This window comes from Phacochoerus africanus, chromosome X (genome assembly GCF_016906955.1).
Source record: "Phacochoerus africanus isolate WHEZ1 chromosome X, ROS_Pafr_v1, whole genome shotgun sequence".
NCBI lineage: Eukaryota > Metazoa > Chordata > Mammalia > Artiodactyla > Suidae > Phacochoerus > Phacochoerus africanus.
This window is the reverse complement of record NC_062560.1, coordinates 105,404,546-105,417,777: the sequence shown is the minus strand read 5'-3', so window position 1 is coordinate 105,417,777 and position 13,232 is coordinate 105,404,546. Positions and strand designations below refer to the sequence as shown.

At 37.6% G+C, this 13,232-nt stretch overlaps 1 protein-coding gene across 12 annotated transcripts in view; it reads left to right on the top strand.

The window, feature by feature from the left end:
* THOC2 (THO complex subunit 2) overlaps positions 1-13,232 on the top strand; it is a 114,455-nt gene that overhangs the window by 18,895 nt on the left and 82,328 nt on the right. For all 12 annotated transcript variants that reach the window (XR_007132760.1, XR_007132761.1, XR_007132762.1 and 9 more), the window contains exons 3-5: positions 4,094-4,185; positions 8,359-8,410; positions 12,857-12,927. Coding sequence is in view for 8 of the 12 variants with exons in the window: in XM_047763940.1 (XP_047619896.1) it covers positions 4,094-4,185; positions 8,359-8,410; positions 12,857-12,927 (215 nt within the window). In the remaining 4 variants the exon portion in view is untranslated. The remainder of the gene's footprint in view (positions 1-4,093; positions 4,186-8,358; positions 8,411-12,856; positions 12,928-13,232) is intronic.

Below are 13,232 nucleotides of genomic sequence, written 5' to 3'. Positions count from 1 at the left end.
GGTATAAGATATTCACATTATATAAAGCTTTTTATATGAATATATTACAGTTGGATTAAAACTATAGTTATAGTAAGACTATACATGTCCATATATGGGTGTTTTTTGACCTGCATACTAGTCATATGATATTGCTTGGCTTTTATAATTGTAACATGGTATATTTACCTAAATTTCAGCAGTTACTAGCTGTAGTAAAACTTACACAGACTAGGTATCAATCACAAACAGGAGAGAAGAAAAACTCTTCTGATCTTGTTTGCACTAGGTAATTTCCAGAAACTAAAGTTCAGTGTTTTCACTAAAGCTGGTTATGTTTAGGTGGTGCCTGGGATCTTGTTAAGGGCAGTTGTCATGGAAAACATTAAAAGCAAAGGAATTGTTTACTACTGCATATCACAAATATGATTTATTAAGTATTATATAATTAAATAGGACATAAATTCTAGTTTTAAAAGGTTTTACTATTTAATGTTCATTAATTTAGAATTAGGTATATGGATATAGAAAAGGAAGGGCAAAAACAAAAGCAATACTCTCCAGAAAGTTTAAAGCATTTTCATATGTGGCTTTTATTGGGGGTAGAGCCTGTAACATTTTTTTCAATCTGGAAAAATAATTTGTAGTCAATATTCTATTTTAAATAAAAAATTATTACATGAAATTTATAGTATTTAAATCATGCCTTTGTGACTAGATTAAGAACAGAATGTTTTTCTGTAGGTAAGTTTACTTTTATCGAAAATTAAATATTATCTTAATATGAGAATATATACTTTTAAAAGATTATTTGGATTTCTGAGTAGAATGCATTTTTAAGCAAATGAGTGAGCCATTTTTCTTTCTGTTGTTTGGGTAAGACTTGTTAACATCCCTAACCCAACCTCCAAAGTTATTTTCCAGTTCATCCTGCTTATAAAATTGCATGATCATTTATAAAGATTTCTGAGGTTGACAATAATGCCTTCTTTTTTGAATAAGTCAGTTGACTGTCAGAAGTGTAAGAAAGTAAAAAAGATTCCTTTCTAAAAGCATTCAGATAGCTATTTTTTTTTGCCCCTCATGTTTAAAACAAATTTGAACTTCTCAGTTAACTTTGATCTTGTTTGCGATTGAAACCTTAAGTGGACAAAATAAGAAAAGGAATTCTCAGAAAAACTTAAATAGAGAAACAGGGTGATTACTCTTCCAGTTTTAAATGATCTTTAATAACTATCAGACTATTGTTAATTTACATGGTTCTAATTTATGTATGAAACCCCAAATAGTGGGAGTGTGGCCTTATTGGCCGAATTGTGGATGCTCTCTTGCTTCCCCCTTGCCTGCTTTCTCAACACATACACTCTTTAGCTGATATCTGCCAGCCATCAAGCTTTGGTCTGAGGGCCCTAGTTTGTAGTCCATGCAGGAAACTGAATGTCCTTTCTTCAGAATTTCCTTTATCTCGGGGGGTGGGGGTGGGGGTGGGGGGCTTGAGTTTGGATAATGTTCCTTATGCTCTTTTGCTTTCTCTCTCTCCTTCAAATTGATTTCATTTCAGCAGTTTCCCTTGCACATGCTGCTTCTCCTTGTTCTTTTTGTTTTATTTTATTTTTTTCTTTTTCTTTCTTTGCTTTTTAGGGCCACACATGGCATATGGAAGTTCCCAGGCTAGGGGTCGAATTGGAGCTGCAGCTGCCAGCCTACACCACAGCCACAGACAGCAACACGGGATCCGAGCTGCGTCTTCGACCTACACCACAGCTCATGGCAATGCTGGATTCTTAACCCACTGAGCAAAGCCAGGGATCGAATCCATATCCTCATGGTTACTGGTTGAGTTCATTACCACTGAGCCACAATGGGAACTCCTCCTTGTTTTCATAAATCCCTTCCCCCCAGTGAAATAACATTGGATGGCCGATAAACATGAGTAGTCCCAGTGATATTTGACATAACCAAGAACTAGTATCTAAAATGTTCAAATCCCACAAAGAGTATCTAGGATCTCTAAAAAGTACCTCCCCCCCTTTTTTGGCTCTTTAGGGCTGCACCTGCAGCATATGGAGGTTCCCAGGCTAGGGGTTGAATTGGAGCTGAAGTTGCTGGCCTGTGCTACAGCCACAGCAACACGGGATCTGTGACCTATACCACGGCTCACAGCAAGGTTCAGATGTACTGATCGAGGCCATGGGTCAAAACTGCACATCCTCATGGATACTAGTCAGATTCTTTTCCACTGAGCCATGACGGGAACTCCTAAAAGTCCCTTTTACTTGTGGCTTTTTTTTTTCTTTCTTTTTATGGCTGCACCTGTAGCATACGGAGGTTCCTGGGCTAGAGGTCAAATTGGAGCTGTAGCTGCAGGCCTACACCACAGCTGTGGCAACACTAGATCCGAGCTGCATTTGTAACCTATTCCACAGCTTGCAGCAAAGCCAGATTCTTACTTAACCCACTGAGCGAGGCGAGGGATCGAACCTGTATCCTCACCTGCTGAGCTGCCCTGGGAACTCCTACTTGTGGCTATTTTTAACACTTTTTTTCCCCCCTGAAATGTTGGCATTAAGATAAAATCTTTTATTCTTTTCTGTGTAATTTTAAGGGTTGTAAATTTTCTTTCCCATTGTAAACATGAAGTTTTTCAACTCAAGTATAGATTTTGCAGGATTTTGTGGGGCTAGCCTTGGTAGTCTTTAAGACATCACTTACTGTTTCTATGGATAAAACAACAGGAGTTCTTAACCACTTAAATGGGCATTTAAATAACTTGTGAATTGGGAACTCTTTTTGCTCCTGTGAGGATATATTGTTTTTATGTTACTTAGTGCCAGCAAAATGACCTGGACCATTTGTTCTCTATTTTAATCTCCTTTGATTAAGATTAGAAGTCCCTTAGCCCCTATGAGCCCATATTCTTTGTGTGTGTGTGTGTGTGCTTTTTAGGGCCGCACTTGCAGCATACGGAGGTTCCCAGGCTAGGGGTCAACTCAGAGCTACAGCCGCTGGCCTATGCCACAGCCCCAGCAGTGCGGGATCCACACTGTGACCTACATACACTACAGCTTATGGCCACTCTGGATCCTTAACCCACTGAGCGAGGCCAGGGATTGAACCTGCATCCTCATGGATGCTAGTCAGATTTGTTTCTGCTGAGCCACAACGGGAACTCCTGGACTGCTGTTTTATATGTGTGTGTACATAGAGTAATTACGGTCATGCCTCAGTATCCACGGAGGATTGATTCGTGGAGCCCCCTCAGATACTAAAACCTGAAGATCCTTAAGTCCCTTCTATAACATGGCATAGTATAGGGAATAAAATCAGCCCTCCGTATCTGTGGATGCAAAACCTGGGGAATACAGAGGGCTGAATGTAGTTTGAATTCTGATGGAAATAGAGGATAAAATGAGATTTAGGTTTTGGGAGAAATTTCTCTAACAGTAGGATATAGATAAAACTTAGATTTTATATTTGCTGCTATTCCTTACCTGTTGTTAATATCTCCCAGAGATTGAATTGCCTGTAATCTGAATATAGTTAGAAAACTGTGAAATCTCCTGGTGAGAGGAATAGTTAGTTTGTAGTCACTTGCTGAAGTTTTATGCAGTCATTAAATAAAAATAATTTCCTAGACTTTGGTAGCATGAGAAAATGCTTTTATTGTTTATTTATTTATTTTTGCTTTTTAAGGTCATACCCGGGGCAGGCATCTGGAAGTTCCCAGTCTAGGAGTTGCATCAGAGCTACAGCTGTTGGCCTACACCACAGTCACAGTAATGCAGGTTCTGAGCTGCATCTGCCATCTGCATCACAGCTCATGGCAACGCCAGATCCTTAACCCATTGAGTGAAGCCAGGGATCGAACTTGCATCCTCATGGATACTAGTTGGGTTCATTGCTGCTGAGCCACAACGGGAACTCCAGTATTGTGTTTTTTTGTGAAAATAAAAGGAAAAATTTGCTAAAGAAAGCATTAGAAGTATGTTTTTCTTACCATTATTGATGTTTATAATAATTCTTAAAAGTTGGAAACACATAGGTCTTTCCCTAGAGGGTTTACTTTTCACGTTTGAGAGATTGTATCTTACACTCTTTCTTTTATGTTCAACAGATTTCCAGCAAGCTCTTTATGAGTTATCATACCATGTCATTAAAGGAAATCTAAAGCATGAACAGGCATTTAATGTTCTTAGTGACATTAGTGTAAGTATATATATATATATATATGTATGTTTTTTAAATTTAATAATTGTTACGTATTTTTTTTTGCCTTTGATACAGGGATCCCTGAAGTGTGTAACTTGCATTTTCTTTTATTATTTAGAATTGGAGAATTACAGCCATTGTTGCTGGACAGGAATAAAGATATTTTAACTTTATCTGGTTGTGAGTAAAGCAGAAAGTATTAGCTAATATGGGAAAGCAAAAAAAAAAAAAAGCATACCTATAAAAAATAATTTGGTTAGAATATTATTCTGCCAATATAGCATATCAAGGCATTTTCTTTTGTTTATGGTTATGCTTAGATTTAAATTAGATTTAAAAATTTGAGTATTAAATTATTTATTTTTCATCTTTTTTTTTTTTTTTTTGATTTCTAGGGCCGCTCCTGTGGCATATGGAAGTTCCCAGGCTAGGGGTCTAATCAGAGTAGCCGCTGGCCTACTCCAGAGCCACAGCAACACCAGATCCGAGCTGCGTCTGCAACCTACACCACAGCTCACAGCAACGCCAGATCCTTAACCCACTGAGCAAGGCCAGGGATTGAACCCGAAACCTCATGGTTCCTAGTCGGATTCATTAACCACTGAGCCAGGACAGGAATTCCTATTAAATTATTTTAAATTGAGGTTGCATGACTCTACTTATTCTCTTGATGCTAATTCTCATGTGTTTGCTGTTTCTTTTAGAAAATAAATAGATTTTTTCCTAGCCTTTAAGTAGTTACTCTGTTTCACTATTTTATTAGAGAATATAATTTAGATTCAGACCAGATACTTTCCATGGTTTTTTGGTATTTGAATTGAAAGATGAACTCTCAAATTGTAAGGGTATTTATTATAGAGCAGGAGTTGAGTTTTATTTAATTTTTTTACAAGTGGTATATTATTCCATTATTATTAGGCTTGGTTTTACACTTGTTTAAATAAAATTTTATGCCCAGTTGAGAAGAGCTTTCATTTAAAAGATTATTGACAAAAACAAACAAACAAAAAATAAAAAATAAGAATAAAAATTATCGAGGTAGTACCTTGGAGTTTCTTGGTATCACTATCAATTTCCCCTGTGCTGCTTTAAGCTTCTGTAGCCTTATTCTGTTAGGGTAGGTAATCTCCTTTGAATGATTTTTGTGCTTTTTGGAGGGTAGTCTTAAGGAATTTCTATATTTAGTTGTGATTTCTCCCCCTCGTTTTAAGGTGTATTTGAGCAGCAGAGCTTCAGTATGAGTTTCTCTTTTATCCCTGAACTATCTGATTAGTTCTTGCTGGAGTACCTATTTCTTGAACAACTAATATTCCATGTTTGAAAACTCTTGTCTTGCTCTATTATTTCAGAGCACTTGGATTCAAGTAGATGTAGCCTAAGTTCATAGCCCTTAAAAAACTTGAGACTAAGGTCTGGTCGACAATTAAGGGTATTTTATTCTGTAAATTGGGCATCAGTTTAGGGTTTACTGTGTTATTGGAATTTGATCCTAATACTTTTCCCATTTATTAAAAATGAATAGTCCAAATGAATTTAATGTGTGTTTGGTTCTTAATTAGCTTCCCTTTCCTTTGAGTCCTTAGTGATATATACACTTTTGCCACTGGATTCTTTGTCATGGCTAGATTTTCATAGTTCCATATTGCACTGTCCCATATCTTAGCCACAGAAACATATATTATGGGTCTCTTATAGTTGCCAGTTTTTTTCTGTAGAATTTTGTTTCTTTACTTTGGTCTCTGAAAATAGACTAATTTTAGAGTTGCTATAGTGCCAGCAAACTAATTGCAATAATTGAACTATGATCCTTACTAATGGAAAATGGCTCTAAAATTGGGTGTGGGAGTGGAAAGTCAGGAGACAGATCTATAAATGCTGGAATTTTCGTCCAGAAATAAGATGAGGATTTTGGGTCAGTTTCTCCAAAGGCTGCAAACCTCGGTGAAAAGAGGAAAGAAAGATTTTGGTAAATTTTTCCTTCCTTCCTTCCTTCCTTCCTTCCTTCCTTCCTTCCTTCCTTCCTTCCTTCCTTCCTTCCTTCCTTCCTTCTTCTCTCTCCCTCCGTCTGTATTTCTGTCTATCTGTCTGTCTGTCTGTCTTTTGCTTTTTAGGGCTGTATCTGTGGCATATGGAAGTTCCTAGGCTAGGGGTCAAATCGGAGCTACAGCTGCTGGCCACAGCAGCACAGAATCTGAGCCTCGTCTGTGATCTACATCACAGCTCATGGCAACGCCAGATCCCTGACCCACTGAGCAAGGCCAGGGATTGAACCCGCATCCTCATAGATACTAGTTGCATTCACTTCCGCTGTGCCACAACGGGGACTCCCTAATTGTTTTCATCTTCAGAAACTTGAGTTGTGAGACAACAGCTTGCAATTATTATTGTGTCTTTTAGATTTCTGTTCTTCTGATAGCACTGTGATTTTTGCATAGCTCATTGTCGACTTAGGCATGTGCACATCTTTTAAAGATAAAAAGTGTACCATTTTTAACAGTCTTGCTTTAGGTAGGTGTGAAGTACTCCAAATTCCAGGGCTTCTGACATGAAATGTCATTGGAAAAATGTTACTCATTTGTGTTATTATTACCTGAGGTGCTTGTTTAAGTTTCTTTTTAAATTTATTATTTATTTATTTTTTTTTGCTTTTTAGGGCCACACCCAAGGTATATGGAGGTTCCCAGGCTAGGGGTCGAATCTGAGCGTAGCTGCCGGCCTACACCACAGCCATAGCAACGCAGGATCCGAGCTGCGTCTGTGACCTACACCACAGCTCATGACAATGCTGGATCCTTAACTCACTGAGCGAGGCCAGGGATCGAACCCACAACCTCATGATTCCTAGTCAGATTCATTTCTGCTGCAACACGACAGGAACTCCCTATTTCTCTCTTCCTTCCTTCCTTCCTTCCTTCCTTCCTCCTTTCCTTTCCTTTCCTCTCCTCTCCTCTCCTCTCCTCTCCTCTCCTCTCCTCTCCTCTCCTTTCCTTTCCTCTCCTCTCCTGCCTTTCCTGCCTTTCTTTCCTTTCTTTTCTTTCTTTTGCCTTTTCTAGGGCCGCACCTGCAGCATATGGAGGTTCCCAGGCTAGGGGTCTAATCGGAGCTGTAGCCGCCAGCCTACACCAGAGCCACAGCAATGTGGGATCCGAGCCGCATCTGCGACCTACACCACAGCTCAAGGCAATGCCGGATCCTTAACCCACTGAGCGATGCCAGGGATCGAACCCACAACCTCATGGTTCCTAGTTGGATTTGTTAACCACTGCGCCACGATGGGATCTCCTGTTTCTTTTTTTAAAATCAAGTTTATTGATGGTAGACATTTCCTATCATTATTTCCCTCTTTTTATTTTCTCTGTATTATGAACCTTAAATAATTTCCTTTTTTTTCCTTTTTTTTTTTTTTTTTTTTTTTTATGGACACACCTGCAGCATATGGAAGTTCCCAGGTCCCAGATCAGGGGTTGAACTGGAGCTGCAGCTGAGGCCTACCCCATAGCCATACCAACATGGGATCCAGACCTATGCTGCAGCTTGTGGCAATGCCAGATCCTTAACCCACTGAGCAAGGCCAGGGATTGAACCCACATCCTCATGGGTCCTAGTCGGATTTGTTTTTGCTGCACCATGATGGGAACTCCACTATGTTGTGTTCTTAACCCTTTGAGCCACAATGGGAACTCCTTGAAGAGTTGTATTTTTTTATTTTATTTTTTAATTTTTTTTTTTTTGCTTTTTAGGACTGCACCGTGGCATTTGGAGGTTTCCAGGCTAGGGAGTGAATTGGAGCTACAGCTGCCGGCCTACACCACAGCCACAGCAATGCAGGATCCAAGTTGCACCTGCAACCTACACCATAGCTCACAACAATGCCAGGTCCTTAACCCACTGAGCGAGGCCAGGGATCAAACCCTGCAACCTCATGGTTCCTAGTCGGATTTGTTTCCACTGTGCCATGATGGGAACTCCAAATAATTTTATTATTTGTCAACATAGTTTTGTTAGTTTTTTTTCCATTTTTTTTATTTTACAATTTTTATTTTTTCCATTATAGTTGGTTTAATTTTGTTATTTTTTAAGTTTTACTGAAGAGTGTTATTCTGAAACCATAATACCTGCTAGTGTGCTATTCTAATATTTACTGTAAATAATTGTATTTTTTTAAATTAGGAATTTCGTGAGGATATGCCCTCTATTCTTGCTGACGTATTCTGCATATTAGGTAGGTATTATTAAGCCTTTTTTTCACCCGTAAAAAGTGTTGTTTCGTAGATTAATGTACTCTGTTAAGTATTTTCTTTCAAACAAAGGATTTTACAAATGTTTCTACAAATCTAGAATATAGTTTTTATTTTATAAAGAATCTAGTATTATAAGTCAAATGTGAATATAATCACTGTTTATAAACTAGCTTTGAATAGTTTTAGTTTATAATTCAAATAGTTTTTTTCAGAATGTATCTTTATATAAAATTGAGCTAAATTAAGTCATTTCAAGTAAAAAAGCCAAGTTTTCTGAAGTTAAGTTAGTCTGAATTATTCAGATTTTGGTAACCACATAATTCATATTATTCAATGCAGGTTATCAATAAATGTCAGAATCTCAAACTCAGGACACTCAAGAGATATTTACTTTGCTATTGTACTCTTTTGATTCTTCTTAATTTTAGAAAGAGCAAGAAGAGCCAAAGTAATCAAAAGTACTTTTGTTTTGAGGATGAGAAACCAGCTTTGGAAATAGCAACTTCTCTATTTGTCCAGAATAAATAAGAATTCATGCAAGATAAGAAAAGAATGTTTCTTTGACTTAGAACAAAAGGTAGTGTCCCTCCATGGGAAGCATGGATTTAAAAAATAATATATATTACAAATTTATTTCTCTGATTTTAAATCTGAATTAAAGTATCTTTGAACACAGTTTTCCTCATCAATCTTATGGTTTCTATAACTTTGATCTAGTAGAAAACATTACCAGACATAATGTTCACTTTAAACTAAGACTTATCCTCTGAGAATTTATCAAGCTGGAATGAATTATTTTAGCTCATTAATCTTAATTCCTAGAATTAGATAGGTTACTTAACTGTCTTACTGAGAGTCCAGAATTTGATTGCAACAAATCTAGATGCCTGGTCCTAGATCCTTAAGGATGTTTAAGATTTTATAACAGCAATAATGGTAGGGACAGGTCAAAATGTATGTGGACTGTGAATGATGAATGAAAAGAGCAGACCATTGGTGGAGTGACCATATGTCCCTATTTTGTTTTCCTTGGCACAATTATTGATTGTGCCTTCTTTCAGTCTTAAAACTTTGCTTGTCTAGGGAGTTCCCTGGTGGTCTAGTAGTTAGGATTTGGCATTTTCACCACAGTGGCCCCAGTTCAGTCTTTGGTCTGGGAACCAAGATCCCACATCAAACCACTGTACATTGGATAAAACTGTCTTGATTTAGATGATAAAGTATTTATTCATGCTGTCTATTGGATTGATTAATTTATGCCAACAACAAACCTTTTAAGCTTAGTTTTTAGAGCAGGCACTAAAGATACTGCATTATGTTACAAATAAATATAACATGAGACAAGTTTCAATTTAAATTGTTATTGCTATTAATTTATAAGACTGAAAGAGTGATTTGTAGGTGTCATTTTGTGGAAGCTGTTATTCCTTGATAGTGTCAGAAGGACATTTTATGTCTTTGGGTAATCATCAATTATCAGCTTACTAGTAAGTTCTAGTGATGTCTTTTTATTGATTTATTTTATTAGAATATATTTTTCCCTTCATAGTTATTTAGTAATATGAATTATTGTTACAAGTCATTGCTTTTCACTAGTAACACGAATTCATGAAGATGATGTTTGGTTGCTCTTGGGAAATTTCTTTTAGCTTATCCAGTCCATTTTTACAAGCAAGATTAGGACGGCCAACTTGGAAAGAGAATTTCCCTCACCTGCCCCCTCACTCACCCACCCCCACCCTTGGCAGAAAATAAAAATGATCCAAGGGTGACCCCAGACCAAGGTAGGGGAATAGGAGTAAGAATGTGAGCTATCTCTAATAATAATAATGATAATTATAATTATGATAACAGTAATAATAATGTAGGTGTCATTTAGGAGCACCTTCTATATGTTAAGCATTTAATTTCATTTTAATTCTCATAGCAATTTCTGTAAGATAGGTGTATGGATCAGAAAATCGAAGCTCAGAAAAGTGATTTTTCAAGGTCACACAACTAGTAAGGCAGAGTTTCAACCTGGGTCTTTTTGGTTCTAGAGTCCATGATCTTCTTACTGCATCATATTATCATTCTAATATTTTAACAGTTATAAGAGAAATCAGTGTCATACTTTTTTGGTTAAAAGATAGCAATTTCCTTCAAAAGATTAATCATGTATGGGTACAGGGGCCTGAGAGCTATGTTGCCCTGAAAGGAGAGTCTGATGTAACATGATGCACTGATGGGACCTCTGAGCTTGGTTAGGTGGTTGGTGAGACTGGGCCTAGAGTTGGGAATGGCTGAGGACTTTTTAAAATGAGAGGGAAATTAAAGAGAACTTAATAGGTGCTGATTTAGGCTTGAGTCAGGAATAGTGAATGAATTTATTAGAATGGTTTCATGAGTTAGAACAAAATTAAAAAAATATAGGGGTAATAAAGTCCTATATTGGTTATTAAGGTTGTTCAGCTGAGAAACTTACTGAGATCCTGTTAAGCATTTCCTAACATGGTTGGCACCTAGAGAGTGGTATCTTACCAGGTCTGATGGCTAAGAGGAGAGTAGACTTGACTTGAAGAGGATGAACCTGCTACCCCAAAGCTCTGATCTTAGGGATCTTGGCAGTAGATCTTAGAGATTGTAGAGCCTTGGAGGCAGATAGAGATTGGTTAAAAGAATAGGTCAGTATCCTCGAAGTTCTAGGCCAAAGGGGGACCAGAAGACCAGATAATGGGGGAGAAAGCTAGGAGTCCCTAGAAGGGATTGATGAGATACACATGGATTAAAAGTCTTATTGAGAGATTGAGATTGTACTGCACTTTACATTGTATAGATTACACCCTGAAATTCCTTTATTATGCTTGATCTGACTGTGTGCTTAGCTATAGTGGCCAGGATATTGGGAAATGGCACTGCCCAAGAACAGAAAGTGGAGAGGGGCCAGGAAAATGTGGATGTATTTAGTAAATCCTCTTCTCTTTTGATTCTTAGTGATGGCAATAGAAAGTAAACTGAAGCAAAGCAGTGGCAGGATGTCTGTTTTGGGGGAGGGGGAACCCTAGACCTCTTAAAGGACAATTTTTATTACATTGCTAAAATCAGTGTCTTTCTCTCTAGCACATCCCGAATGTGAGTTGACTTTAAAAATAGAATAATGGCATATAATCAGTTAAAGCAACAATCCTGAGATCAGTAAAGTTTTTGATACTTGGCATTTAGAGCTAATTGTTTATTTTTTCCATACTTTAGATGAGAAAATTGACAAATATCTTTTAATAATTTACTGAAACTCAAGGAGGTCTCATTTTTTTCGTGTGTGTCTTTTTAGGGCGGTACCCTCGGCATATGGAAGTTCCCAGGCTAGGGGTCGAATCGGAGCTGTAGCTGCTGGCCTATGCCACAGCCACAGCAATGCCAGATCCCAGCTGCATCTGCAGCCTATATCACAGGTCACAGCAATGTTGGATCCTTAACCTACTGAGCAAGGACAGGGATCGAACCTATGTTCTCATGGATATTAGTCAGATTCGTTTCCGCTAAGCCATGATGGGAGCTCCAGGTCTCAGTTTTTTTTTTCCTCTTTTTGCTCTTTTTAGGGCCTCACTTGTGGCATATGGAGGTTCCCAGGCTAGAGGTCAGATTGGAGCTACAGTTGCTGGCCTACGCCATAGCCACAGCAATGCGGGTTCTGAGCTGCGTCTGTGAGCTACACCGCAGCTCACGGTAACGCCAGATCCTTAACCCACTGAGCCAGGCCAGGGATCGAACCCACAACCTCATGGTTCCTAGTCGGATTTGTTTCTGCTGTGCCATGACGGGAACTCCACTCCAGGTCTCAGTTTAAAAAAAAAAAAATTCAGGAGAAAGAAAATGAAAATCTTGACTGAATTTTTCCTTGCTGACTAGAATTGTAATTCAAAATAGGATGTTAAAAATAGCCTTTAATGCTGTCTTCATACATAGAGTTGGTGACCAAGTAGCTTGGTTAGAATATGGTACATGTTACCAAAGTGGCCAAAATCAGAGGTTTGATCTTCATGAGTAATAGAGTGTTAGAAGAGATCTTTGTTGTCACCCAGTTCAGCTTTTCACCTTAGCATCTCTGACATATGGTCATTAAAACTTGCTTGAATGTTTCCATTTTTGAAAACAGTACTTTTTGGAAGCTTTGTTGCTTCCAGTACCAGAGCATATAGCTCCTGTATAATTGACTAACCATTTAATGGTCATATGGTCCGTTTCCAGGATCAGGAGAAATTAATTCTAAGTATTCATATGCATACGAAAGACAGCTCGTGCTTAACCATAGTTAATTTTTTCCCCTAATTCAGAACGAGTCATTTTAAAATTAGCTAGTTTTAAAGAAAATAAGTATCTTGTTATAGTTCTGGAATCTAGAAAAATCAATCAAATTTTTTATCTTTTTTTTTTCTTCGTCATTGTAGATATTGAGACAAATTGTTTAGAAGAAAAAAGCAAGAGAGACTATTTTACACAATTGGTATTAGCATGTTTGGTAAGTTTTAAAAAATACTTTGTTTCTAAATTTTACATGGAATGATTGTAATCACAGCTAATCATATTAATGGAGGAGGATATTGACTTATAGTTGACTTCATTATAAGGTGAGATTTGGGTTGTGAAATGGAATGCTATGTAAATTAGATGCTCATTATTTCTATGAGATAGGCATGCTACCATGTAACTTAAACTGTCTATACATATAAAACTTTTGGTGATATTCCTGACCTAGAAAGTTCCTAATAAAGGAAAAGGTAAGCATCTAGTGGAAATGACGTGAACAGTTTTTAAACTGAACAA